This window comes from Temnothorax longispinosus, chromosome 4, assembly GCF_030848805.1.
Source record: "Temnothorax longispinosus isolate EJ_2023e chromosome 4, Tlon_JGU_v1, whole genome shotgun sequence".
Lineage (NCBI taxonomy): Eukaryota > Metazoa > Arthropoda > Insecta > Hymenoptera > Formicidae > Temnothorax > Temnothorax longispinosus.
Genome location: NC_092361.1, coordinates 6,319,488 through 6,343,919, shown reverse-complemented (window position 1 = coordinate 6,343,919; position 24,432 = coordinate 6,319,488). Strand labels below are relative to the sequence as shown.

At 44.2% G+C, this 24,432-nt stretch overlaps 2 protein-coding genes across 4 annotated transcripts in view; one reads left to right on the top strand and one right to left on the bottom strand.

Annotated features, from left to right (window-relative positions):
• The window catches only part of LOC139812333 (cytochrome b5), a 50,362-nt gene extending 48,999 nt beyond the window's left edge, over positions 1-1,363 (bottom strand). For both annotated transcript variants that reach the window (XR_011731850.1, XM_071777078.1), the window contains exon 1: positions 1,207-1,363. The gene's annotated coding sequence lies outside the window, so the exon portion shown is untranslated. The remainder of the gene's footprint in view (positions 1-1,206) is intronic.
• A 134-nt stretch (positions 1,364-1,497) lies between these two features.
• The window catches only part of Atg17 (autophagy-related 17), a 28,307-nt gene continuing 5,372 nt past the window's right edge, over positions 1,498-24,432 (top strand). The window contains exons 1-8 of one of the 2 annotated variants that reach the window (XM_071777036.1): positions 1,498-3,314; positions 8,280-8,488; positions 19,218-19,506; positions 20,365-21,307; positions 21,374-21,591; positions 21,684-22,314; positions 23,138-23,887; positions 23,970-24,278. In XM_071777036.1, the coding sequence (XP_071633137.1) occupies positions 3,247-3,314; positions 8,280-8,488; positions 19,218-19,506; positions 20,365-21,307; positions 21,374-21,591; positions 21,684-22,314; positions 23,138-23,887; positions 23,970-24,278 (3,417 nt within the window). In that variant the 5' untranslated portion in view covers positions 1,498-3,246. The remainder of the gene's footprint in view (positions 3,315-8,279; positions 8,489-19,217; positions 19,507-20,364; positions 21,308-21,373; positions 21,592-21,683; positions 22,315-23,137; positions 23,888-23,969; positions 24,279-24,432) is intronic. The other variant, XM_071777037.1, reaches the window with a different exon arrangement.

The window sequence follows — 24,432 nt, the reverse complement described above, 5'->3', positions numbered from 1 at the left end:
TAAGGGCCAATTTCACCAACCACAGTTAGCTTAACCGACGGTTAAAGTTAGCAGGATTGACCAATAGAAAGCAGGGTGGATTCATTTCTATGGTCAATCCTGCTAACTTTAACCGTCGGTTAAGCTAACTGTGGTTGGTGAAATTGGCCCTAAGGAGAATCAACGCGATACCGATATGATTTTCACGACCGAATCTTATTCAGGCTCGGGCTTGTGCCAACGAGCTCTTACGTCGAACGGAGCCTCGCCCTTGCGAGGTTGCGAGCCGTGAATGAGAACCGCGGAGAAGGGCAGAATACTTTTCAAAAATAGCCGCTAATGGTCGAAGCGGCTTGTCAGCAAGACGAATTCTGACGCATTTTTTATGGGAGAGAAGGAGCTTAAAAGACTAATGCGCAGGTTAGATACGAGGGCAAGGGATTTTATTCTTGGATTTTAGGATCTAGTTTTTACGAATCTAGATTTTACGGCATCAGATAAGTTTGGCTGTTTTTATTATTTACGGTACGGCCTGAGAAATACTTGGAGCTTTATTTTCAAGATGGGAATATTATTGCGACACGCGTAAACAACGTGCGTAGAATTGCGCGTTCTTCAGTCGTCTTAATTAAATGCTACAAGTTTTAAGTGAAAGCGGATTACGCGTGAAACGTGATTCACTTACATAGATTATCTTCGATTATCTGATAACAAGTATATGACGCGTACAGAGACATTATCGTGGAGGAAAATATATTTGCTGTCCAAATCCGCTGTTTAATTAGACAGCGTCGGTGCACTAGGTCAGGTGTACATATTATTCTCACACAGGGGAGCGACGCATGCGCAACGCTGACGTCACGAGCGTGATCGCCGACACTGCCGACAGGGTCGACTTTTATCGCGGGTCTCACGCTACGTAAATTATCTAGGTGTATTTAGGCGGACGGGCCTAACGGTTAAGCTTAAGTAACGTGTTCTATCGTTCGAAACGACCGATTCCGTTATGATAACGTTTCCGACGTGAGCGATATATATATATTTAAAGAAATCATTATCTAAATTTCTGTAGCGCGATTTAAGTGTTAAAGATTCTATTCCGCTTCGCTTTTCTCCAATATGGATGTTTTGTTTTTTTTCCTTCTATTATTTACCGACTAGATTGAGAAGATGAATAGAATAATTAATTAGTTTAAAAGGAAGATTCGGTTAGTTTTGCAAATTTACCTTAATCGTCGATCGAGTTGATCAAAGATCGGAGTTGGGCCTTATCTTAATTCTTTAAAGCGCGATAATTCTGGATAGGTCCGGGATCCGGGAGTCGGGAGCTCGGAATCATGTTCGTCGTCGGTGGCCGCGCGACGCTAGCTCCGCGGGTCGCGCGACGGCGGCGACTGGAGTCACTTCTCCCCCCAACGCCGCGCCACGGACGTTCTGTCCGCCGTGCTCGGCGCTCGGCGGCGGCGCGGCGGCCGCGGCAGTAAACAGCTGGCGACGCTCTGCGTCAGTACGATACGCAGAACGGGACAGCGCGGAGCAGGTCCGCCCGTCGTCCTCCCCCCTTTCCCCTCCATCCAGTTATATCCAGGCGAGATCCCCGACCGACGCGACGCGTTTCTCGATCGCTGTCCAAGCCGAGCCTTCGCCGTCGCGAGTCGCACCGACGCGGAACAATCCCGATATTCTACAGCCGTCGACGAGGAGGCGAGCGGCGTCGCCGTGGAAAAAGTCAGCGGGGAAAGCGGAGCGGAGTCTCTTTGTTCGGCGCGACCGACTCTGCGCATAGACTGACAGCGGCAGCGCGCACGGCGCAGCATTGTTTGTGTTTTGTGTCGCGCGGCTGGTTCAGCGTTCTCCCTTTTCGTCGCGGCCCTCTTCACGCGAGACGACAGTGTCGTCCCGCCCGGACAAGTCGTTCGGATTCCCCCAGGAGGTAGCCAGGGACGAAACGAAACGGGACACGGATCTCGCCTTCTCGCCGCGGCCGTCGCCGATGAACGACGGTGACGGTGTCGCTCGAATCGAGAAGCGAGCGAACGAGAGAGCGACGGAGTGCGAGAGAGCGCGGCGGCGGCGGACGCGGTGGCGTAACGCGGCGCGCGAGTGCTTTGTTTTGCCGAGCAGCTGATCCGACATTCGACATCCGACGCGACGGCAGCTACGCTCGCGACGACGAGCGCGTTGGCGTTTATCTCCGGCGCGCCAGCGTGAATCGTCCGTGCCCTCCGGCTCACTCTCGCCTCGCCTCGCGCGCGATACCCCGACGCGTAGTCGGGCACCCGGAAGAGATCTCCCCCGGGAGGCGGGAGCAAGCGCGTTCGCCCTCGACGAGGCGTTCCTCGACAGGACTCGACCACGGCGACGCGGCGAGACGGTCGGAAATCGTAGCCGTCGGATCGTCAATCGGAGCGGCGGCGACGACTTGTCCCCGGTGCTCCGAATCGATCGCCGACCCTTCGCGTTGCCAGACGGATTTTCGTCAAGTCTGACGTAGCGCGACGCTTCGAGGGTGTAGAAACCGAATCGATTTTAGCGATCGGACGCTCCGCGGGGAGGGAATAGCGGTGGTGAGCGTGACGAAGGGATCTGGGATCGAGGTCCCGAAGAGTGCCGCGCGCGGTTCCGACGGACTGTGATCGTGACGGTCGAGTGTTTGAATCCTGTCATCTTGGACGCTCGCTGGAATCAAGCTCGATGACGTGAACCGTCGGGGAACTGCATCGGCTTTGGGAGCGCGGAGGTTATGACATAAGGTACGAGGTACGATCGACCGGCATTGCTCGTCACTGTCGTCACTGGCCGAAGCGAATTTTAGAGCGACGCGACGTCCCGGCGCGTCGGGCCCCGAGGAACAAAGGAAACGACGCCGACGCTGCTCGAAGACGTTGACGATCGGGAATCGAGGATCCCGGCCACTTCCGAGCGATCCGGGTCTCGCGCGCGCGAGAGAGATACCTGGATGATACTCTGCGACGCGGCGCGATTCTCAGAGGCTTTGTCCCGGGATCGACGGCGAGGATCGCGGCGTTGATCGATGCGGCATAGTCACGAGGGGGCCGTCCTCGCGAACGATCGAGAACGTGGGGTACGGCCCCGATCGAGCTGACTAAAGGAAACCGTCCGAGCCGAGGGCCAATCCTGCTGCTGATAGGGCCCGCGGTGGAGAGAGGGATCCGCGACGGGGGTAATACTACTTGAGCTACTATTCTAGCAGTTTCTCCTGTTGTCGTTGTGTCGCCATAAAGGCGCCTATCCACGAGACGCAACATGCTCTTCATCTTCCACGTTGATACCGGCACCACCATCACCTTCGACATCAAGCTGGCACTGCAAAGGTAAGATACGCGTCGACGTTATTTTCCTTCCGTTAAATAATATTTTGCTCCTATTAAACGGCGTGGAATATATCTCGTATTTGCTCTCGAATTACGTAAGAGGTCATACGCGCCTCGTGTCGCGGTGGCATTCCGGTTGCGATAATAATAGCGGCAATAATAAATAATAATCGCGTGGCATTTAGCGATTCTCTAACAGGCCGCCGATCGACGCGCGCCTCGCGCGAATCCAAGGATTCGCCGAAGGCTAACGAATTGCAAAAGTGAGCCGCCTCCGGGCGACGGACGTGGGCGAGAGACGCGGATTCGCGTCGTACCATACCCAGTTCATGCCTCGCGGAGGGAAGCTTTCAGAAAAATCGCGGTGACCGACGGAGACTCTTCCGCGTTGCGTCGCGGATTCGCGCCGAAAATAATACCTATACACACGACGAAATCGACGCAACGCGACGCGGCGCAGCGCGACGCACGTGGGTGTGGGTTTGGCTCGTGGCGCGCACGAGTTTGACCCAACGGCAAACTCGGCCAAGCTGATGACACGCGCGCGCGCATGATGCAAACGAGCGCCGCTCTTTCGATATTCCGACCGCTTTGGTCGAGCGGACTCATCTTCCCAGCTTCCCTCCAAACGTTTAGCCGCGAACAGAAATTCCAGCAACTCGAAGAGGATCATGTGTTTACAGATGAATCTTTTAAATTGGTTCTACAATACGTCGTAGTAGTCGGAGTTGGATGTTATCTGCTTTCTTTTAAATTTAAGTATATATGTATATTGTTGCAAAAATCGACCCTCCCCCCGTCATTCTTTAACATAAATGTTGTTAGGAAAGATCATTGAAAAGCAAATATCTCGCGAGATATTTCATATTTTATCATGGTACACTTTCTGATATGAAATGTGAAATATTGATGTAAAACGTTCTCTCTTTGTGATAACCTTGTCTTAATATCTATATAATGGAATGTCAAGAAAAATCGATTAATGCAAAAACCCACTTAGCTATATTTAAAGGGAAAGTGCAATTGCACATCGCAAATACATTGTGAAAAGCTTGTGAAAAAAGTAATGTCATAGAAAGTTGAATCTCGTTACATCCTTCCTCTTTTTGCTCTGCACCGTTTTAATTATTAAGAGAAATATTTCCTCTACAAGTTGCTAGAATTACTCCGCATTTCGCAGTTTCTCGAATATATTTTTAACGCAGAAACTTTGATATTTTAACTTCGCGATAATATGTAACACAACTCGAAACATTCATTATTAAAATAATATAATTGCAGGTTGTAGAGCACTTTGTATCTCCAACAAGAATCGAGATATTTCCAGGAGTAGAAGCGACTCACATTTTAATCAGTCAGAGCTTCTTACCGTTAATTATAAAATCGTTATTTCATGCAAATTAATGCGGAAGAATATAAAGAATTTATATTAACGTGCATTATCTTGCGCAAGGTCCTGTTTTGCATTCTTATTCTGTCGATAATTTGAGAGGAGCCTTTTAAACGTACTACGGTTAAAATACTTTGCGCGGCATGCAATTATTTATTGACGTGGACGCGGTAACTAATTGACGACGATCATTTACGTTTATTTTTAAGAAAAAACCGTCAGGAAACTGTCTCCTTGGTAAAAAAAAGTTTATCCCATTTATTACCATCATTTGTCCACGTCGGGCGTCGATGAAGATCGACGCTGAGCGGGGGAATTATAATTTTTACGCATCGGTTTACCGTGTGATAAACGACCTTCGGTCGCGGATAGAGACATCGTATATCGGTGAAGTGAATGCATCGGTAGCCCGTTCTACGTCTCGTTGTGGAGGCGATTATGCGCTTTCGAGAAACACACGCGTGGCGCGTGGCTCTGACGCGCGCACTGAAAATATATCATTTGGCTCGCGGCGCGTTCTACATTGTGCGCGCGTAACGCGTGCCGAATCGCGTCGAATAACGAGCTCGGCCAAGCTCTTAATGCGCAGCGTTCTAAGGGAAGCGGCGGATTACAACAAGGCTCTCCTCATATTCGAGTGACGTGACGTCAGAGTGTCAATTGAGTAAAAAATTATCGACGACGTTTGACGATGAACGAGGGCGATTGCGTAATCGGAGCACAATGCAACCTCTGTAATCTCAAATTGGCGCGTCATAACTTTCGGATTATTATTTATTACAATAAACCCCCCCCCCCCTCCGTGTTTTGTCTCATATTACGATTTTTTCCCTTGCTCTACCATCTCTTTATCTACATCGGAGCGCTCGTTTGCATCGGTAAATTAAGACAGCGGTCATCGACCCCGTTCGTCGCCAGCAATTAACGATCTGTGTCAATTCGCGAGGGCGTCTCCGCCCCGATTTGCTTTTATTCTCTGTGTCTGTTTAGTAATCGCGGGTGCGCGGTTCAAGCGAGAACAACGAGTAAATATGTCGCACGGTCTAGCCCGTAGCGTCGCGATTAAACGCTGAGCTAGATGATCCGTAATAACAGTGGGATCTGCAAAAACGCTGGCCACCGCTCGTATCTCGCTTGGTTACCTTCGCTTTGTTTACCTTAGTCGATAAGCGCTATCTGCGCATCGCACGAATGAAAATCACGCGAGCCAACTTCGCATTCAGCGTCAGTCGATGCAAAGCACATTCGCTCTTGTTCGTATTCTTCCCGCAAAACATTCTGCGCGAAAACTCATGTAAAGTATATGCGGCCGTCGCAATCATCGTAAACATTGAAGTTTTGTTCAGCCACTTTAAATTATTTCAACGCTTTGCACGTATAATTAAAATATGGTAATAAAAATTCCTTTTCGATTACCTTGTAGCAGTACTTAATTAATAATACGTTTCTGCTAACAGTCGTTTAATCAATCAAACGTGTCTTGCTCTCTCTTCTTCGGAAGAAATTTTTTTTTTCAAACAAGGCCTTGTTTCTGAGAAAGGTGACTTTGAAAGTTGAATGACTAAAAATATATCGCGCTCCTTCGAGTTTGGACGATCTTCAACGAGTCGTGTGCGTCATTCAGATTCGCTGTAACAACTATAAACACGCAAATAAATGCATAACCGCTGATTCAAATAAAAGTAGGGTTCTCGAGCTCTTCTCCGTTTTTCCGTCCTCTTTCGCTCGCTCGCTCGCTCGCGAAGAAGCTGACGCCTTGAAGAAATCGCAACGACGAGCGTTGTCGCGTGCACGCGAGTGAAATACGAGCCGCGTCGCGCCGTAACGTGACGTGCGTAACCATCGACGACACGCAGTCTCGGGACGCGGCGAGGCGCGCGGTTGAACGTGCTCGTAGTCAGCTGTAGCCAGCTGTAGCGTCAGCCACGAGTGACTGGCGATAATTCCGCGCTCGGTGCTCGGTGGCTCGGTACTACGTTTTCTCGTGCCAGACGCGCGAGGCGCTTTCGATCGGCCGCGCTATAGCGCAAATCCGAGATGTTTAATCACTCGCCGCGCTCCTCGACACCTCGGCCAATTAAATTTTCTCCGAGAAAACGAAAATTGAGCACAGATTGCGTAACAAACGACACCGGAGACGTCAATCTTCTTTTCCGCAACGAACTCGCCGTGAAAGGCGGTCAATTTGTCCTCGTATTCGCGAGCGGAATAATCGCGCGACAATTTTATTAACGTCGGCGAGCACGTAACTGCAAGCACGTCGTTCTCCTATAATTAATGCGCCGTGCATCTCCTCGTCTTCTCCTCGCTCCTCGAAGTAAGAGCACTCCTTATCCGTTATTTAACCTTGCGCAGAGTGTTAACGATGCCCGACGTACCGCTCCGATTCCTTTTAAACGTCATTTATGACTGCTGTATTCCGAACGAGCCGAGTCTTTAAGACTTTTTTTTTAAAACGTCGTAAAGTAAGAAGAACTCATATATCGATCGCGATATACGAGACACGTTAAACGATCGCGAGCGAAACGATCTAGTTGTAAGGACGAAAAAAAAAGGAATGTTTAATGTCGAAAATTAAAAACTGTCGCGGTAGATAACACTTAAGAGCTTATAACGTTACGCGCGATTACGCAACGCTTCACACGCTATGCGATTATGTTTTTTACCTCTTCTTTTTTTCTTTTTTTAATGCACTCGAGCTGCACGTGCAGTACGTGATTGACAGAGTGGTGGCAGTTTAATTACTCGCACGCAGATTTTCGAGGCACGTGCACCGCCACTGTGCTGCAAATAGGTATTGCCCATCGGTTTTGAGAATTAATGGCACTTCTCCATCGCGCGCGTTGCTTCAGTCAGGGTACCGAGCGAGGCCCCGCGATTGTCCTTACACGAGCGCATCTATCTTGCGTGGCGTAGCGTGGCCGTTATTACCGCAATCGCCGCTCTATCGCATTAAAGCATTCACAATACGCGTCCGATCGTCTTTTTATCCTCGTTATTTCTTCACTCTTGCATCGCATCCGGCGATGGAAACGCACCATCCGGCAATTACGATCGCGGTACGAGCTCTTTACGGAAATCAGGTCGTAATCAGCCTAACCCGTCTTTCAACCGAACAGTGCTTCTTTCTTGCCTAAAGGCGTGATATCGCCCTTGATTTACTGAAGCGGAAAAGACTTTCCCAGCTTCAACGTGCAGGAGGATCGAGAAAAGATACTCAATGTTTAATATTTTCATCTAACTGCACAAACATTACTTAATCTATGTATAATCTACATACATTATTTATATCTCAATTATCTTAATATTTTTTTAGATTTACGATGTATTTGAAAATCTAAAAGCTTCTATCTTGAAATATCTTCTACATATTGTCATAATCAATGTTAATAACAGAAATATGTTTAAGTATCGATATAATTGTTTGTTATTCTAAGAATCACGAAGGGGGGGGGGATAAAGTTCCAAGAAAAGAGTTGGAGGAAAAGTTTGCGAACGAAGAATCTTTGTTCTATAACGTCTAAGCGTAGGCTCCAGTCACCGATCGTTCATGCGTAATTGACTTTTCTGTGCAGTGTCAGCCAGCTGATGGAGGCGATCGAGAGGGAATGTGGTGTGGTAGCGGCGCATCAGGTGCTGCTCATGAGCGGAGGCGAGTGCTTGGAACCACATGCACGCGTGTGCTCCTACTCGGCTGGAACCGACACGAATCCGATCTATCTGTTCAGCAAGGCCGCCATTGAGAGTAGCCTTCCGCCCACGCCGAGTATAGATTACGGTTCCGGTGAGTAACTAGCTTCTTTTTCTTCACCCGCGAATCTTATCGTATGAAATATAGACGATGATTTCCTAACAGCACGCCAATTTGCGTAATTATACGTTAATACCGATTATATTAATCGGAAGATATTTTCTCACAGCGAAATATGGTTTTTTTTTTAACAAGAAAAATATTAGCACCAATATCGGTCTTATACGAAACGTGACGGAAGAAAAATATTGTTGCAGATGACGTGTAAATGATCGTGTTTTTGCTAATTAATCAATATCTATTGTAAACACTTGTACGTGCGGCAATATTTACACCAGCGTGTATCTCGGGATGAACCGGTTCTTTCTGTAGCGCGATAAATTCGTCAACTCATTCGAAATGCCCGATAGCGTATCATTAGGTTCTCACGGTTTATAATTCTGTCAGCATTGCGAGTGTGAGTGATTAATTTCGACCAACAAAACCGAACATTTCGAGATTCCATCACATCGCGCGGTTTATTAGCAGAGAGTCGTATCGGAAGAACAATCAATAAGATCTTTATCATTATTGTTTTTCTTGGAAAGGAAAGAAGCGGGAGTAATATATCAGCGTCGAAATAATCGTCACCGACTTGATGTTTATATAAGAACATTATATTTCCAAGAATATTATATTTTGATATACGTTATATATATCTTTTTATTTTTGTATCTCGTGATGAAGAAGATTAAGGAAACACGCGATGCTCTTTTTTAACAGAAATGCGTTTCTGCTCTCATCCCGTTACTCTTAATTCCCGAGAGTTCAATTAGGCTCGGTGATACGCGCGTTGTCCTATTTTATACTTTCTTCACTCTCTTCTTTGTTTTGTCCCGTTAGATTGCCGCGTGTCGACTCGCTTCATTACCGCGCCCGTTCTCTCTTTCTCCTTGATCGTGCGCGATCGAGGTGCGAGCTATGATTTAACAGCACGCATACTTCTTGTGGTGAGTCGTGTTTCTAGACCGTTCGTGATACGACCCCAAATCACACCCATCGTGAAATCAATACGCCACCATCGATCTAACGCGAGCGATCTAGCGATCTAACTATCATACGAAGGCACGACTTCTCTAAGGATCTAAATCAGCACAAACTTTCTGCATATAAATTATACCGATAAATTTTTATTGCTTTATTTAATTTATGTTACATTAAATTGATAATATTGTGATGTTTTGCACATGTTAAGTCTAATTGAAGTTGGAAAATATACGGATTGATCTTTCGATAACTCCACGTTAATATTTTTGTATGCAAAATGATGAGAAGAGATATTTAATAAAAGAAATATTTAATAAAATTAAAGAGATGATCTTTATATTTCGAATGTTGTTTCATTAGACGTAAAAAGTCTCTCTTGAAACCATACAATTTTTATTAAATCCATTTTTTTCACAGATACTTATATTTAACGCAAGTCAACATGGTAATTTCAAATGTTTCACTCTGCATAATAATAGGATATAAAAGCCGTTATACCTGTAAATGCAGTTAATTAAACATTTTGCTGATTATAATTTTTTTTTTGGTATTTCCTTCGATAAATCTGTGTTTCTTTCTTTATTATAACGACCACTGGTGCGATAATTATGCAAAAGGTGCTAGATTTATTCCAGTTAATTACATCATCGGGTATATGTTTTCTCGTGCTAACATGTCATGTCCAGCACGATGATCCAGCACGAGTACGAGATAATGGGAGGTACGGATTATTTATCCGGGACGCCGTTAGGTCGCTAATTGGCATCAGAATGTAGAACGGCAACGGGCGCGTTATGCATCGATTAAAATCTTCATGTTGTCGCGTAAACTTTGCCGGGTCATAGACGTCGACGTCGTGAGACTTCGACCGCGTCGTTAACGAGGCTCGTGATCAACCGTTCGACCTGATTCTGTTATCCACGGGATAACCATCTGGTTCTCCGTTCGCGTGCGCGCGCGCGCGCGAGCAGTTGCATAGATCTCGGCGACGTGACGTCGAGAGCATCAAGTTCCCGTTGCATATAACGCGAAACTAGGCCACTCAGCACGCGGCGTGACGCTTTTCCGTGGAGTCACAAAAATAGTCGATCAGTGCTTCCCGAAGTCGCGGCGAGGCAGCTTTAAACTCTGTCGATCACGGAGGTTTTTCGTGCGACGTACTTAGGAGGCTTCAAGTGCAGTCGCTTCTCTCGATAGACGAGAAGCGGAGACATACGCGTTGAGACATCCGTTGAATTATGGCAGACGTATTTCTACGGTCAATTGAATTACGGCGCGTATACAGGCGAAGGTAACTCAAGGAATGGACATTTACGAGTCCACACGAGGCTTACGGAACGAGCGAATGGAAAGTCCGAGCTTCTATCATTGCAGCTCTGGACTGTAAACGTTATGAACCTCGAATGAACACGCGCGCATTAAATAATAGTAGGTCGTTATGTTGTTCGCTTCCACTAAAGGAACTCCGAGTCGTTAACAATTTATCGAAATGTATTATATCTCGGGATGCTCAACTTCGGTCAGGATTAAATTAAGCTCAGGATTATCGGCCCTCCGGAAGGGCGACATTGAATTGGTCATTGTTTTGGAGCGAATAGGACGGAACCGTTTATCGGGAATCGAAGACATCGAGATGACGTTGGAATTGTCAGCTGATTGGGGATCAGAGAGGCCTCCATCATTGATCGCGTAGAAACACGAAACTTGACGGGATAGTACAGGATAATATAGCAATTCAACGCTAAACATATCGCAGCGTTATTTCTTCAATGATGAGTGATTGATTCTTGCTTGAAACGAAGAAGACACTTTTATACCTTGTCCGTCTGTACGGTCTGTACTTTCAGTGTCGCGCGATCATCCAACATTGATATCTGGAGAACCTCTTATGTCAATTTTTATCAATATAGATTAATCTCGGTTTAACTTACTTTCTTTTATCTTTTTCTAGTTCTAATAGTAAGAATTAGAATGTCGATTTGAAGCGATTGAATTTAAGTGATCCGAGCGTTGGCTTTGCCATTAAATTTAATAATTTTTTATCAGTTGGCTCCGACTCCGCGGTCAACTGAATCTCGTTCGCGGACACGAGACGCGAGCGAAATTGCATTTGCCGCAAGATGATATCTTTGGCATTACGCGATATTCCATCTTCGACTTGTGATCTTCGATTCTCCAGAGATTGACCTTGATACAAATTTTATCACAGGCAAAACGGTACAGGTCTCTTTCTCTTCGTGTTTTCTTATCAATTATTTCTGGATCGAGAAAATATTCTCATTAATCTGCAGGATCGGATAATATTAGACCAAACGAATAGTCGACAAGAAACAAGTAACGATATGTAATATTTAATTATGAGTTGAATTATAAGATATTTATATATAATTAGGGATCATAGTGTCACAACAGTAACGATATAATCGATACATCAATCAATATATCTTACGTCTATCTTTTGCGCGTTTATGTTGTCGCACGTAGAAACCTTATTGGAGCACTTATTTCCTTCGTATCTATAAATATACGTACCTAAATATACATGCATTGTAATTATCTGCCTGTGACGCGATAAGTCTTCCTCTTTTAATAACCATACGGCACGTAGTCTCGTTTGCGATACGTAATATCGCGGCATTGCAAAAAATTACATCCGCTATCGCGTTGCAAGGAGATACATTTGCACCGAGCCGAAGACAGTAACGATAGCTTTACATTCGGAGTTCGACGATCTACTGGTACAAATCACGCGATACAGCTTTAGAGAAATTGTGGATATTGATCAATAGAGTAAAAGAAAAGTATTACCTGCCAGGAATGGCGCTACGTGCATCGGTAATTTTATAACATGCTGACAGAAAATTTCGCAACATTGCATAAAACTCGGTAACCGCGTTTGAAAGCAAGCGAGCGATTTCCCATGTGAGTATCGACGACGGACTTTAACGTATTTCATCTCCATTCTTATGGTTTGAAACGAGGACAATTCGCAGTCAGTTTACAAAATCTACTCTATAACGTTAGAGATTCCGTCCTGAGAGTGAAGTTAAGCCCGAGAACAGTTGCGCCGGGTCACCGTGGCCCAGGCTATTACGTTTTCACCCTGTATACGCGCGTGTGGCAAGTATATGTGCATATAAAGTCGATACCGTAACTAGGGGTTCGTTAGGTTACCACACGGGGTGGTTTTTCATTCCTGGCTTTTAGAGAAATGTTCTAAACGAGACAAAGATAACGACACAAAGAAATACACCGAGTATATTATGTATTTCCTTGCAACAATGCTGTCCTGTGTTTTCAAAATTATAATAAACTATAAATTGAAAAGTTATTTTATCTAGTTATTTTAATAGGTATTCCACAGCATGAATAGCACATATGTATGTCTTACATTATGTTTGAAAAAATTTTGTTTTCGCGATTTTTGACTCAACGATTACAGAAACAAATTTTGCGGTAATTAAATATTGTGTTTGGAGCAGAACGCAAAATTTCAAGTTGGAAATTAGCAGAGGATTGATTTCTAGCATTCAGCATTTTGCAATCGCGAGAAATTTAACTTTCTGGGAAGTATCAGAAGGATACGATTGAGTTGTGATATTTTATATATAATATAATATTTTATATCCTGTTAAATTAATAATAACGCAGTAATCAGTAACTTAAATCGCTTATGCATTAATTAAAGTATCGTTATAATGCTGCGAAGGAATCGCGTGCAGACTTAAAAGCAAAATTGTTAAGGTAATGTCAGGGAATTGGTCGAAGCAATAAAGCACGAAACACGTCGGGAAAACGTTCTCGCGTTGGTCTGACGCTTGGTCGAGAGGCGGTCGATGGAAACCTCCGGCGCGGCGAGACCTCGGACAGAACCGCGGAAAGCAATAATACAGTGTGCGCGTGTACGAACTCGGTCGCATGTGCACACACGGGGATTACCGTAATCGCGTACATTGCTGCATCGAGTATATACGGCACAACAACGTTACCTCGGATGTGTGAATGCGCGCACGCGCGCGCATAAATATATTACTGCTGCATCTTATCGAGGTTCTCGTACAGGGTGACCGAAAAAAAATACCGAAGAGTTTAAAGCCATATAAAAGTAGATAACTTCGTCCTAGTTGTAAACATTTCTAAATAGGGTACTGATAACGTTGATAACGTTAAGCGCGCGGGGATCTGTCGACGAGACATATGTGCAAGTCGACGTGTGCGTCACGACGTGTCGTATATTTTTGGTTTCGACTACTGGTTTCCACGAATGAAAAAGCAGAATAAAACAAATCGTCCATTAATCTCCGTTAAAGGGGTCACTGTTCCACATCTAGGCTAGACATGTCTATTTTTTGTCTGTTTTTAATTATGTGCCTGCTTTTAATTATGCGTCTGTTTAACATTATGTGCATCCACATCTTTCAAGTCTCTTTTTTTAGATTATTCTGTACAATTACTATAGTAAAAATGGCGACATATTGCACCAGGCCATTTGCTAAAGCGACGAGAGCACTCCGGTAGGTAAACATACGTGCAATTGAAAGCGTCGGCTTATCAGAACTTTAACATCGTTACGAGATAACCGCACGTGTCACGAGAAGTCATACGTGTGTCCCGTTCAAAGTAAGATTAATGAGATGACACGTAGGAACCTTGGTGTCGCTGATCACTGCAAGTGTCTGTTGCTCAATGATTTGCATTTACGACTTTAATTTCATATGATCGGCGTATATCATACAAGCTATTCTTTTGTGATAACATATATATATATAGTTAAGTTTCACGAATCTAGCACGTGAATACGATCACAGGCACAAAGTCACAGGCTAACGTCATTTTCCTTATTCCTACATATATCTCTGATATTGTACTAACGTTAGACGTTGCTCAACAGATTTATACTTCCAAATTGCACGAGCTATAATTGCGAATAAATATTTAATAATCACGCGCACGTCGCTGCCGGGCTTTTCTCGTAATAACTGCTCTACTCATTTACAATTCCGAAATGTAATCTCACAAAATAGTAGATACTGTGTGCGAAGCTAACATATATCTTTTGTAACGTGTAGATTGAACCCGAAGCTGTAAAATGAAATTTTTGCCCAACCATCATCTTAGAAAATTTTGATCCGCGTTATTATTGTTATATATAATAATAACGCGAATTTTTATGCGTTATTATTGTATATAACAATAATAACGCATTTTATGTAAATCAAATATCTTTACGCGTCACGATCTGTACGCGGCTAGAATGTACGCTATTTTTCGAAGATGATCGCAATTCGATTACTCGATCGCGCGGCAGTAGTTATCGCGAAAACAACTTGGTGCACTCGTATGATAAATGCATACTCGTAACGAGTACCTGCTATTTCCATGTGTACGACCGCGTGTCGTAATCATTTCTGCATGACAGTGTGCGTGTGCAACGTGCTATATTGTGGACCGTAGTCCTTTAGTAGTTCTTATTTCCTGCGTATTGCGACATATCGGCCTACGCGGTCGGCAAGGCTTTCCGCGTAACGCCGCGGCAAGTCCTTTGATGTCTCCGGATCGCGTGGTATAATCATTATAATATGTAGTTTGATAAGCACACTTGTGTGTGTGGTGTAGTGCCTTGCCGCCAGCTCTACTAACTGCTCGGCTGGAGCAGTTTATGATGCGAGACGTGCAAGTAACACAACCGCGATCAGCTGATTATTTTATGTAGATCGTCCTGCAACTTTAAATGTAATAATAGCTTTTCTCGCGAAGTTGAAGTGTTCTCTTTGGCGAAAATGTCGAGACTCTAAAAATGTGCAAAATTGAATGTTATAAATGATTTTAAAAAAATGTTTCCCGCGCGTAAGTAGATAAAAGAATTTTTATATTCTCGCTAAGGAAAGATTGGGCTTAATCAGATAATTCGATATATCTTTATACTTATTTTTTTTCTTTATATCTCTCTCTTTGTTTTTAATTTACATTCAGATTTATTTGCGTTTTTGTATGAGCATCGTGTTTCACAGTCCGATTTATCTTTGTAATAAACCGTTTTAATTAAGGAAAAACTCGGTACGAAAGAAAATTAATACATTCTTCTTGCCACGGTGGAGCGCGGGTGAAAGTTAAAGATCGGTTCGGTAGAACCTTCCGAGGAGATTAGAATGGAAATGCACTTTCTTGTTGCTGGCAAACACTCACACTTGGGGGGTGGTACACGGTTCGCGGCATCACGGCGGTTGTTTTATTCGCGGGAACCCGGCAACGACCGCGCGGCGCGCGCGAGCGGTGCAACCATGCGATTTTCCGTGTATTGCTCGGCCAGAGCCTAGCCTGCAATTATCGTGTGAACGAGGCCGAGCCTCGCCAATGGCTTTGTTTCGTACTTTAATGGCGACTCTTTCGAGATTCCGCGAAGCGCGCGAGTCATTCGGATCAGCATCGGTCGGGAATCGAGCGACGAAGCTGATTCAATTAAAAAGATATCAAACGATGAGAGAGGAAAAAAAACAGCTGCTATAGCGCTATGTAAGAACGTTGTTTCGTTTTATGTGATGATGTTGTAATCCGTTGTACCGTTAAGCTTTTCGTAAAACGAAGAAACAATTACAGGTGAGAAAGTGGAACGACATTAATATATATTTCGTTTCCTCGAAAGTGCTACGCACTCAGTCTATTTCACGGACTCGTCGTTTACTATAAGACTCGATTCGAGTGCTTCTTGCTGAAACGCTTGGAGTGTCATAAGCGCGGCACTCCTTTAAGTATCGACAATGGATATTGTTGAAAGGAGAACGCGATAGACGCGTTTAATGTGACTTTAGGCGCGTCTAGGCATAAACAAGACATAAATATCGTTGCTTTTATTCGACTTGTGAATTAGCATTTTTCGAAAACAGCTTTTCAACAACAGGATGTCAGAAGACGTCGGACTTCCCGAAACTACGACGTCGACTATCTAAATGCGCCTTTAGCACGATTTCTCCGCGCTTCAATTATACCGGCGTTTATTGCTTCTCGTCACGAGCCATCGCGTCCGATTTTTCTTTTTTGGCCCGTCCGCGCCGCGCGTGCAATTACCGTGCGAACGAGGTCGCGGACTTGGTTGATAGTCTCCGATACCGCATGTATCGACTCTGCCGCGATAACAAGCGCGGATTAGACGCACGGGATGTACTCTTTAATAACTCTTCCGAGATCGCAAATAAGCAATTATTCCGCTATTTACAATTAGACGGAATTAGATTCCAGTCTGGCATTCGAGTCTACCGGTTGGGAAAATCGGTGGAGTCGACCGAATCGGAATCATTCTCTACCTCGGCAAGCTCCCCCCCCCCCCGCGTAATAAACATATTAAAAGTCGTCGCGAAGCTGCGTCTCAGCGTAGTGCAGGTTTCCACAACCCTTGGAACTACGCGCGTTACACGCAAACTTTCGTTCAGGCACGTTCTATAAAAGATACGATCGATGAAATGACGTATACGGTATACCTGCAACAGACCTATAGACGTAAATACCTTATATTGCTGCTTTATCACATTTTTGTCGGTGTCCCAGACTCGGAAATTCTCATATTCTTTCTTTGTTGTATAATGGTATCTTCGGCAGGAGAAAAATAGGGAGAGAGAAAGAGAGGGGCGAGGGAGGGGGAGAGAAACTTTCAGCGTAAGAAAAATCTTCCATATACATAAAATGATGAAGATCGTTGGTTCAACAACCGGCAATGATTTACGCCACGTTATATTTCAGGCTTCTCCGTGCTTTTTTTCACAATAATGTTTATTGTCGCGAATAATCTCTCGCGACTCAATTATCTCCTTCGTGAAAGTTGAAGGAACGTCTCGACAAGGAATGGCGTGCAGTCGATCATGTACTCTGAAGTAGATTATGGCGAAGAAAAATATGTTTTTGTACGCGCCATTCTCGTTTGCGAGAAGTTTCGCTCAAGATTCTACTCAGATTATCGATTTGTTATATTACGTAAAGAAATACGAGATAACCAGCAATGCACATTTCGGCATAATACTCCGGTCGGAAAATGAGGGGAAAAATGTGCTATTATGTTTAAATGTAATTGCTGAATTTTTACACTCACGAGAAACAGAAATAAAACGTCCATTGTAAAGTTGCACGTATAAATTAGTATCTACATAATCGTGCGCATTTACGTACTACGCGTCCCGCGGTAAAAAAAAAAGGATTCACGCCGTCTAGATTCTCGGTATGAATGATGCAAGCGAACGGAATCAAATCGCAATGGGACTTTCAGCTCCGTGATCAAAGAGCATATTGAGTAATTTTTTCTAATCTTTTTAACGCGACATAAAAACGCATAACGCGTGCAAAAAGATGAAATAAAAATTGATACATGTGTGAGAAATAATTATTGCTGCCAGGGGTTATCGTAAATCGTGACTTCTAGATTTGATAAGAAATTCCACAGTTTTTTAACCCGTATACATGTTATATGCATCTACAGCATGCTTTGCAAGTGAAGCATCAACGTAAGGAGCCGCGATAAGCAACGTAATATGCTTATATACATCCGGTACACTTTTCTTCCTTCTTCGCGATTATCTGCCGACTATTCATTTGACTTTCGAATATGATGGTATTGCGGCATCTTGCGTCGCCGATTGTTCGATCGTGCATAATGACGATACTTTTTGCACTTGCAAATCAGTAAGGTCACTCGGACAGCGGTTTATAGAGATTGAGACCGGTCACATATGCATTATCATCGTTAAGCGAGCATGATAGAATACATAAAATATCAGTCTATAAAATGCGCCGATATACGTGCCGCGTCATATTTCTTTCCTCTGTCTCACGTCTTCCCATACTCTTCCCTTTCCATTTTCCCTCGATTCCCGCACGCACGCATGCATTAATTAATTAAGGACGTGGCTGAAACGCAATTCGTCTCTTGGATTTAGAGTGACGTAAGGTTGTGCCGAAGCGATGTGTGTCGCGGCGACCTTGAATTTTCATCGCGTGCCAAGATTATGCTTTCTGGCGAGCCTCGCAGGTCAATTATACACCTGCCACTTGGTTCAATCTTCGATCCGATAGTTTTTGTCTCATTTCGACAAGCTCGTTATTAACATTTGCGCTAGCGTTATTCTTGCGTGGAAGGAGAATATTTTCTACATATGTAGTTGCCTTTGTGACACTCGTAACACGATCTACAACGGATTCAAATTTCAAGTTCGTTGTGTAGACTGTTCGTGTAGAGCATTCGTGTCTCATTCGCATCTCCATTTCACTAACTAGATAGGGTCTCATTAAATTCTCGGGTTTAGTCGCGAGTTGCCAAGTTGTTTGCGCTTTCGGGCGCCTGACAGGCACAAAACGATTATGCATCGATTCCCATCCAAGCGTAGCGCGCGATGATCTAAAGGTAATGCAAGAACCATTTTACTAAAGTTAGAATTGAGGTTGCACACGGGATAAATGTATAACTTTCTCTAAACCACATTCCTACAGAGAGATATATTGTTGTTCTGTGGTCTTTTCTCACTCAGTATTACACTGTAATTTGCGTGGCACACAATTTTCAAAAGAAATACTACAATGTCGATGTAATGTACGTTTTTTTTTTACTATCATTACTATAGATTTACCATTATTAGAGAAATATTCCAGGGCCGTTTATCATGTAACTATCGTATTACTCATATAATTTGTCAAAATATGCTAGCAATAAACGTGGTACCGAGCATTTATCTTGATTTTTATTTTTCTTTATTAGATGTCGACCTGCAGACTCAAATCGACGCCTCGCTGGCGATGCCAGCCACCTATCAGACCCTTTGCGCACGTGCCCATTTGGCTCAGCAGTGTTGCGGCCTGGCGCGAGAGCAGACGAGGATCTGCGAGAGGCTGGTTCACGATCAGCATCTCCAGCAGCAGGGTTGGGCCGCGGTAGTAGCCAATCTCGAGGACATCACGCATATGTTTCAATCACGAGCCGACCAGTTCCAGCAGGCCTTTGTCCTGTACCTGGCCGAGAGGCAGCAGCATATGAAGCTTCTTGATAAGTACGACCTTTTTTTAGTGTTATTTTATTGATGCGTAAAAATCGCAGAATTTTATTTTTATTTTCACATTCTTTTAATATCGGCAAATTTATCGGAACTAGCTTTTGTAAGTAATTTATAGTCCATGACGTAATTTAATGAAAATAAAGATAGGGATAATTTCAGAGAATTATAGAATGGTGTTTTTACTTGCATGTTAGTTGCGTAAGTTAGTTAATAAATTTATGAGTTTGACAATTTAATTGGTAGGACTGCATTGAACGATACAGCGACGCGAATAATGCGGTAAAAACCGGTTCTTTTTTGTAAATTTTACCATGCTGATCGAAGCGCGGTACGATTGAATAATAGAATAGTGAGAGTACGGGTTAATAGGCTTAAGATGCGTTGCGAAATATTAAACAAATTTTTCGTATTAAATTACGAACCAGTATAGCAGTTTATCATAAACGTATGCCGTAATATTACTCTCAATAATTACTTTAATTACAATAGGATATAATTATCATTGAATCCACGTTTTAATTATCATAGCTTTGATTATCATGTTTAAATGTGGTCGCTTGAAATTATTATTGGCTATACCGCTAATGAGTAATTAAATGACGGTAGTACTAATTTCATCCAAAGATATGCGCATCAAAATTCATCGTAACGTTTGCCAAATATAAGCAAAAATACTGATTAATGTCTGATAAAATATTCTGATTAATAATAAATACTGAATTCTTAAATTGATAATCGAAAGTAGGATAACATTAAAATTTGTGTTTTCTATCCTATCTAAAAAAAAGGCATGTTAAATACTACTAAATAGCGAGGTTACACGTGAAGAAACGAATGCAAATTTTATTACAGTTTTAGCACCGATCTCGGTACTCTTGCGAAAATTCCAATTTTGCCGGCCTTGAGAGCTCAAGCCGAAGGCTTGTTGAGTCCGGATGATCAACCGAGTCAAACCTCCGAAACGTCGGAGGATAGTGGAGAAGTGCTGAATCTGCTACGATGGATCTCGGCGAAAGACAATCAGAGCAGCCTGGAGCAAGTGGCAGAGCAATGCTCGCGTGGCCTGGAGCAGTTCGATGAACGATTGATGCAGGCCTTGAAAGCGGAAGTGAACGCGGCCATCGATAATGCTAACAAGCAGGATATGAAGGAGATCAAGGGCCTAGGTGAGAGGCTGTTTGCTCTTGAACAGCTGATGGTGCAGACCAAGAGGCTCGTTCACGAACAGGGTGAGCTTGCTCAGGGTTTTCTGCAGAATCAGAATCGCGCGAGCAATTTGGGCGACGCGAGCGTCCTGCCAGATCTTTGCAATTCTCACCGCCGGCAGTTGCTCGTCATGTTGCAAAATCACAACCAGTTGCGGGACATCCGCCGCAGATGCACCAAGGCTAAGGAGGAGCTGTCGGTGAATATCTATCATCGCCTGAAGTGGATCATGTACGTGGAAAACAAAATGGTGGAAGTGGGCAACAAACTAATCATATATCACGAGAGCTTGAAGCGGTTGCGACGACATCTGGAGGTGCTCCAACAGATCCACTTGGCTCCGCAAATGTACATGAGCGCGGTGGTTGAAGTTGTTAGGAGGCGCACCTTCTCGCAGGCTTTCCTCGTATGGGCAAGCAATCTGGCATGTCAGCTGTTGACCGTTCACAACGAAGAGTTGGCGCGTAGGCGAGAGTTTCAGAGCAAATTTGATGGCCACTTCTTGAACACTCTCTTCCCAGGTTTGGAGGACACGCCACCGCCCTTCGCAACGCAAGCACCTTCCGTCTTTGACAACGGGCTACCTAAGGTAAGATCCGCTGACTTACTAGATTACTACTATTCGCAAATAATTGTTCTTAATATTTTATTATAGCTAACCGCGGACGACATGGAATCATTGAGGTCGCAGCTTCCGGACTTGGCGCTTACGATTTCTACGCCGGATTTACGCAGTATCACGCAATTCTTCTTATCCAAGAGCTTTACCGAAGGCAGCACCGATGGCAACAAGGAGAAGGACACCACATCGGTGAGCACCGATATTCCCACAAAGGAACAAGAGCGTACTAGAGCGCCGTTGTTGTCGGACAGGTGAGTTCTTGATAATGTATTTTGTCGCTTATGCAAGTAAAAATGTATATCATATAAACTGCGAATGTTACATGTGTTGTATCGATTTCCAGGGGCGATTTTGAATCCGAAACCGACACGGAGGAATTCGAGAAGATTGGTCAAGCCGGCGTGGACGTGACCAAACCCGGCGTATTCGACGGGGCGAAACAGAAACGGCAGAAGCAATTGGAGGTTGGTGCCTCTCGAAGCGTGTCCCCCGCTTCCTCGACCTCGACTAACGTCTCCCCGCTAAACTCGAAAGTCGCGGACTTAACGACGCGTTCGTCTACGTCAAGCGAACCCGGCTCTTTCCAATTTCCCAGCCTGTCCGCCACGAGCGAGCGTCCGGTGCAGCTAAGTCCGCTGACCGAGTGTGTGGAGAACGGCGTCGCCGATTCTTCCAGTTGCTTGCTTCGCAGTGGTGTAAGCGGCCTCTCGAACTATCGCGACGCCCTGCCGCTCGAGGAGCAACATTCCCTGAGTCCGAATCCCCCCTCCCTGCCACGATCCTCCGTCATGTGCGACGGCCAGCATCAGCAACATCAACATCCGCTATCCGGTAGCGGTGGTAGCAGTCCCTCCGTAGGCGTGGGTGCTACCGACTTCATGGGTACCGAGTTTTACATGGACGAATCTCTGCCGAGCAGCCTCAGCGAGCATCCCGCCGACGGTCAGCATCAGGCTATCGTGTCCCTTCTTCAGGTACTGGACGACTTACAGCTCGCTAACAGACAACTATCGTAGTCGTAGCCGTAAACGTTCTGTAAAGTACCGCTTTTGGCCCCACTACCCATCTCTAAAATTATTAATATGTTATAAAATATACAACCTTCTTTTTCTTTTTCTTCTTCTCGCTTTTTTTTATTCTTTTCTGTCTACCTCTCCGCATCAAGATGTCAAATGTATTGCTCGGTACTTCATCAAACGTACTAGTTGATTCGTTTTTCTTCTTTATGATTTTTAGGTACTTTCGTTATTATTATCTTTATATTTGTTAGGGAGCTATTAGAATTGACTATATGCAAATTATATCTCGTGAGACGTGGGTATGTATTACTGCTTGATTTATGTTCCGCAACCGCTCGAACTAATCGAATCGAATCTGTTGTGCTCCCTGATTTCTGTACTGCTTGCACAAATACAGTGGCACCCGATAATAGACGCGCGTGCATTGAGCACGTGCGTATACGTGCGCGCGCGTGTATATATATGCGTGCATCTTGATTTTTTACAGGATAGCTGGAGTCGCACTTGTTTCCCAATCCCTCTCGAGCCACATCCCTTCAGAGCCCATTGAACTCGTCCACACGATTGCTTTCATAAAGACATTTGTTCTAAATTGAAATTGTTGCAATTTTGCGTACTGCGCAATTCGTGATTCAAAATTAATCAAGAGAGTGGAGTTTTCTTTGAAAGACTAATCTCCTTGACGAATTCTCCTTGACTACAAAGTCGAGGACAATCCGTTGCACAAATTATGATTTTGGGATACTCATCGGAATATCTTTGGTGCTCGTCATTTCAGGAGAATCTCGGTAACACGCGTGAAGAAGTGGAAAGGTTGCGGTCCATCCTGAAGACTATGAAAACGGTCGTATGCGAGGAGCTTAGTTCTGTTCGGAATGAATTGGCGATTCTGCGAGATCGGTCTAGCGAGGACAAAAGCGGCATCATCGAGATGACAGAACGCGTTCGAGTGGCATTGTCTTTGCATTCGCGAGAGTATGACCGACGTCTTCAAGAACGTGAGCAGGAGCTGACGATCGAGCATGAGTACGAGATAGCTGATGTCAAAAAACTGATGCAGAGTCGCGAAGAAGAGATCTGCACGCTTAAGCATAATCTCCTGGAAAAGGAGACCGAACTGGCGGAACACGAGCGACTGGTAGCTACGATGCGTCAAAAGTTGGAAGACGAGCAGATCGAGAGGAGGAACCTGCAGACTCGTCTACATCAACAACTCGAGGACTATTCGAGGATACTGGAGCAAGCGCGCATAGACAAGGAAGAGGCTGTGAAGAAGACGAATGACGAGAGATTCCTCGAGATCACTTCTTTAACGAATTCATTGACGCAATGCCAGACACGAATTCAAGAACTGGAGGAGAATCTGGCCACCGCGCGTACTGATCAGGAAAGAATGGTAAAAGAGGCGACCGACAAGTTGCAGATAGAATATAAGACGGAATTAGAAACAATTCGAAGCCGCTTTAAACTTATGACCGCTTCTACCATGGAAAGGAGTCCCAGCGATTCTAGTTTAGAGAAGATTGAAGTAAGTAACTTACCAATTTATTCCATTGTTATTGAAAATAAAATGAGGAAAAATGGAAAAATATAAACTTTATTTCTTTCAGCGGACAGACGTTATCGAGCTCGTGAATCACGAGGCGATCCTGGCGCAAGCGAGAGAAGATATGAAAGTTGAGAATGCCATGGCAGTTCGTACTGCTATTGAAAAGGAAAGGGCTGATTGCATGGCGAAATTGGATAACGAATTAAGATTGGCAAAGGCAGTAGTCGAAGAGAAAAATAGGGAAATAGAGATGTATAGAATGAGAACAGCTGCGCTGTTTGAACAGGGCAAACATTATAAGAACATGATAGATCGATTAATTGGAGAATTCGAACTGAAATCAGAGATACAGCAAAACTTGATGGAGAAGGTATTGTCATATATCACATATCACATATCATATGCATGCATATTTATGTTCTATGCTATAGTGATGAGTTAAAGAAATATTTTTTTAGATTATTTTATATATTTTTAGATTGATTATTATTTATTATATATACATATATTATCTTTCTTATTTC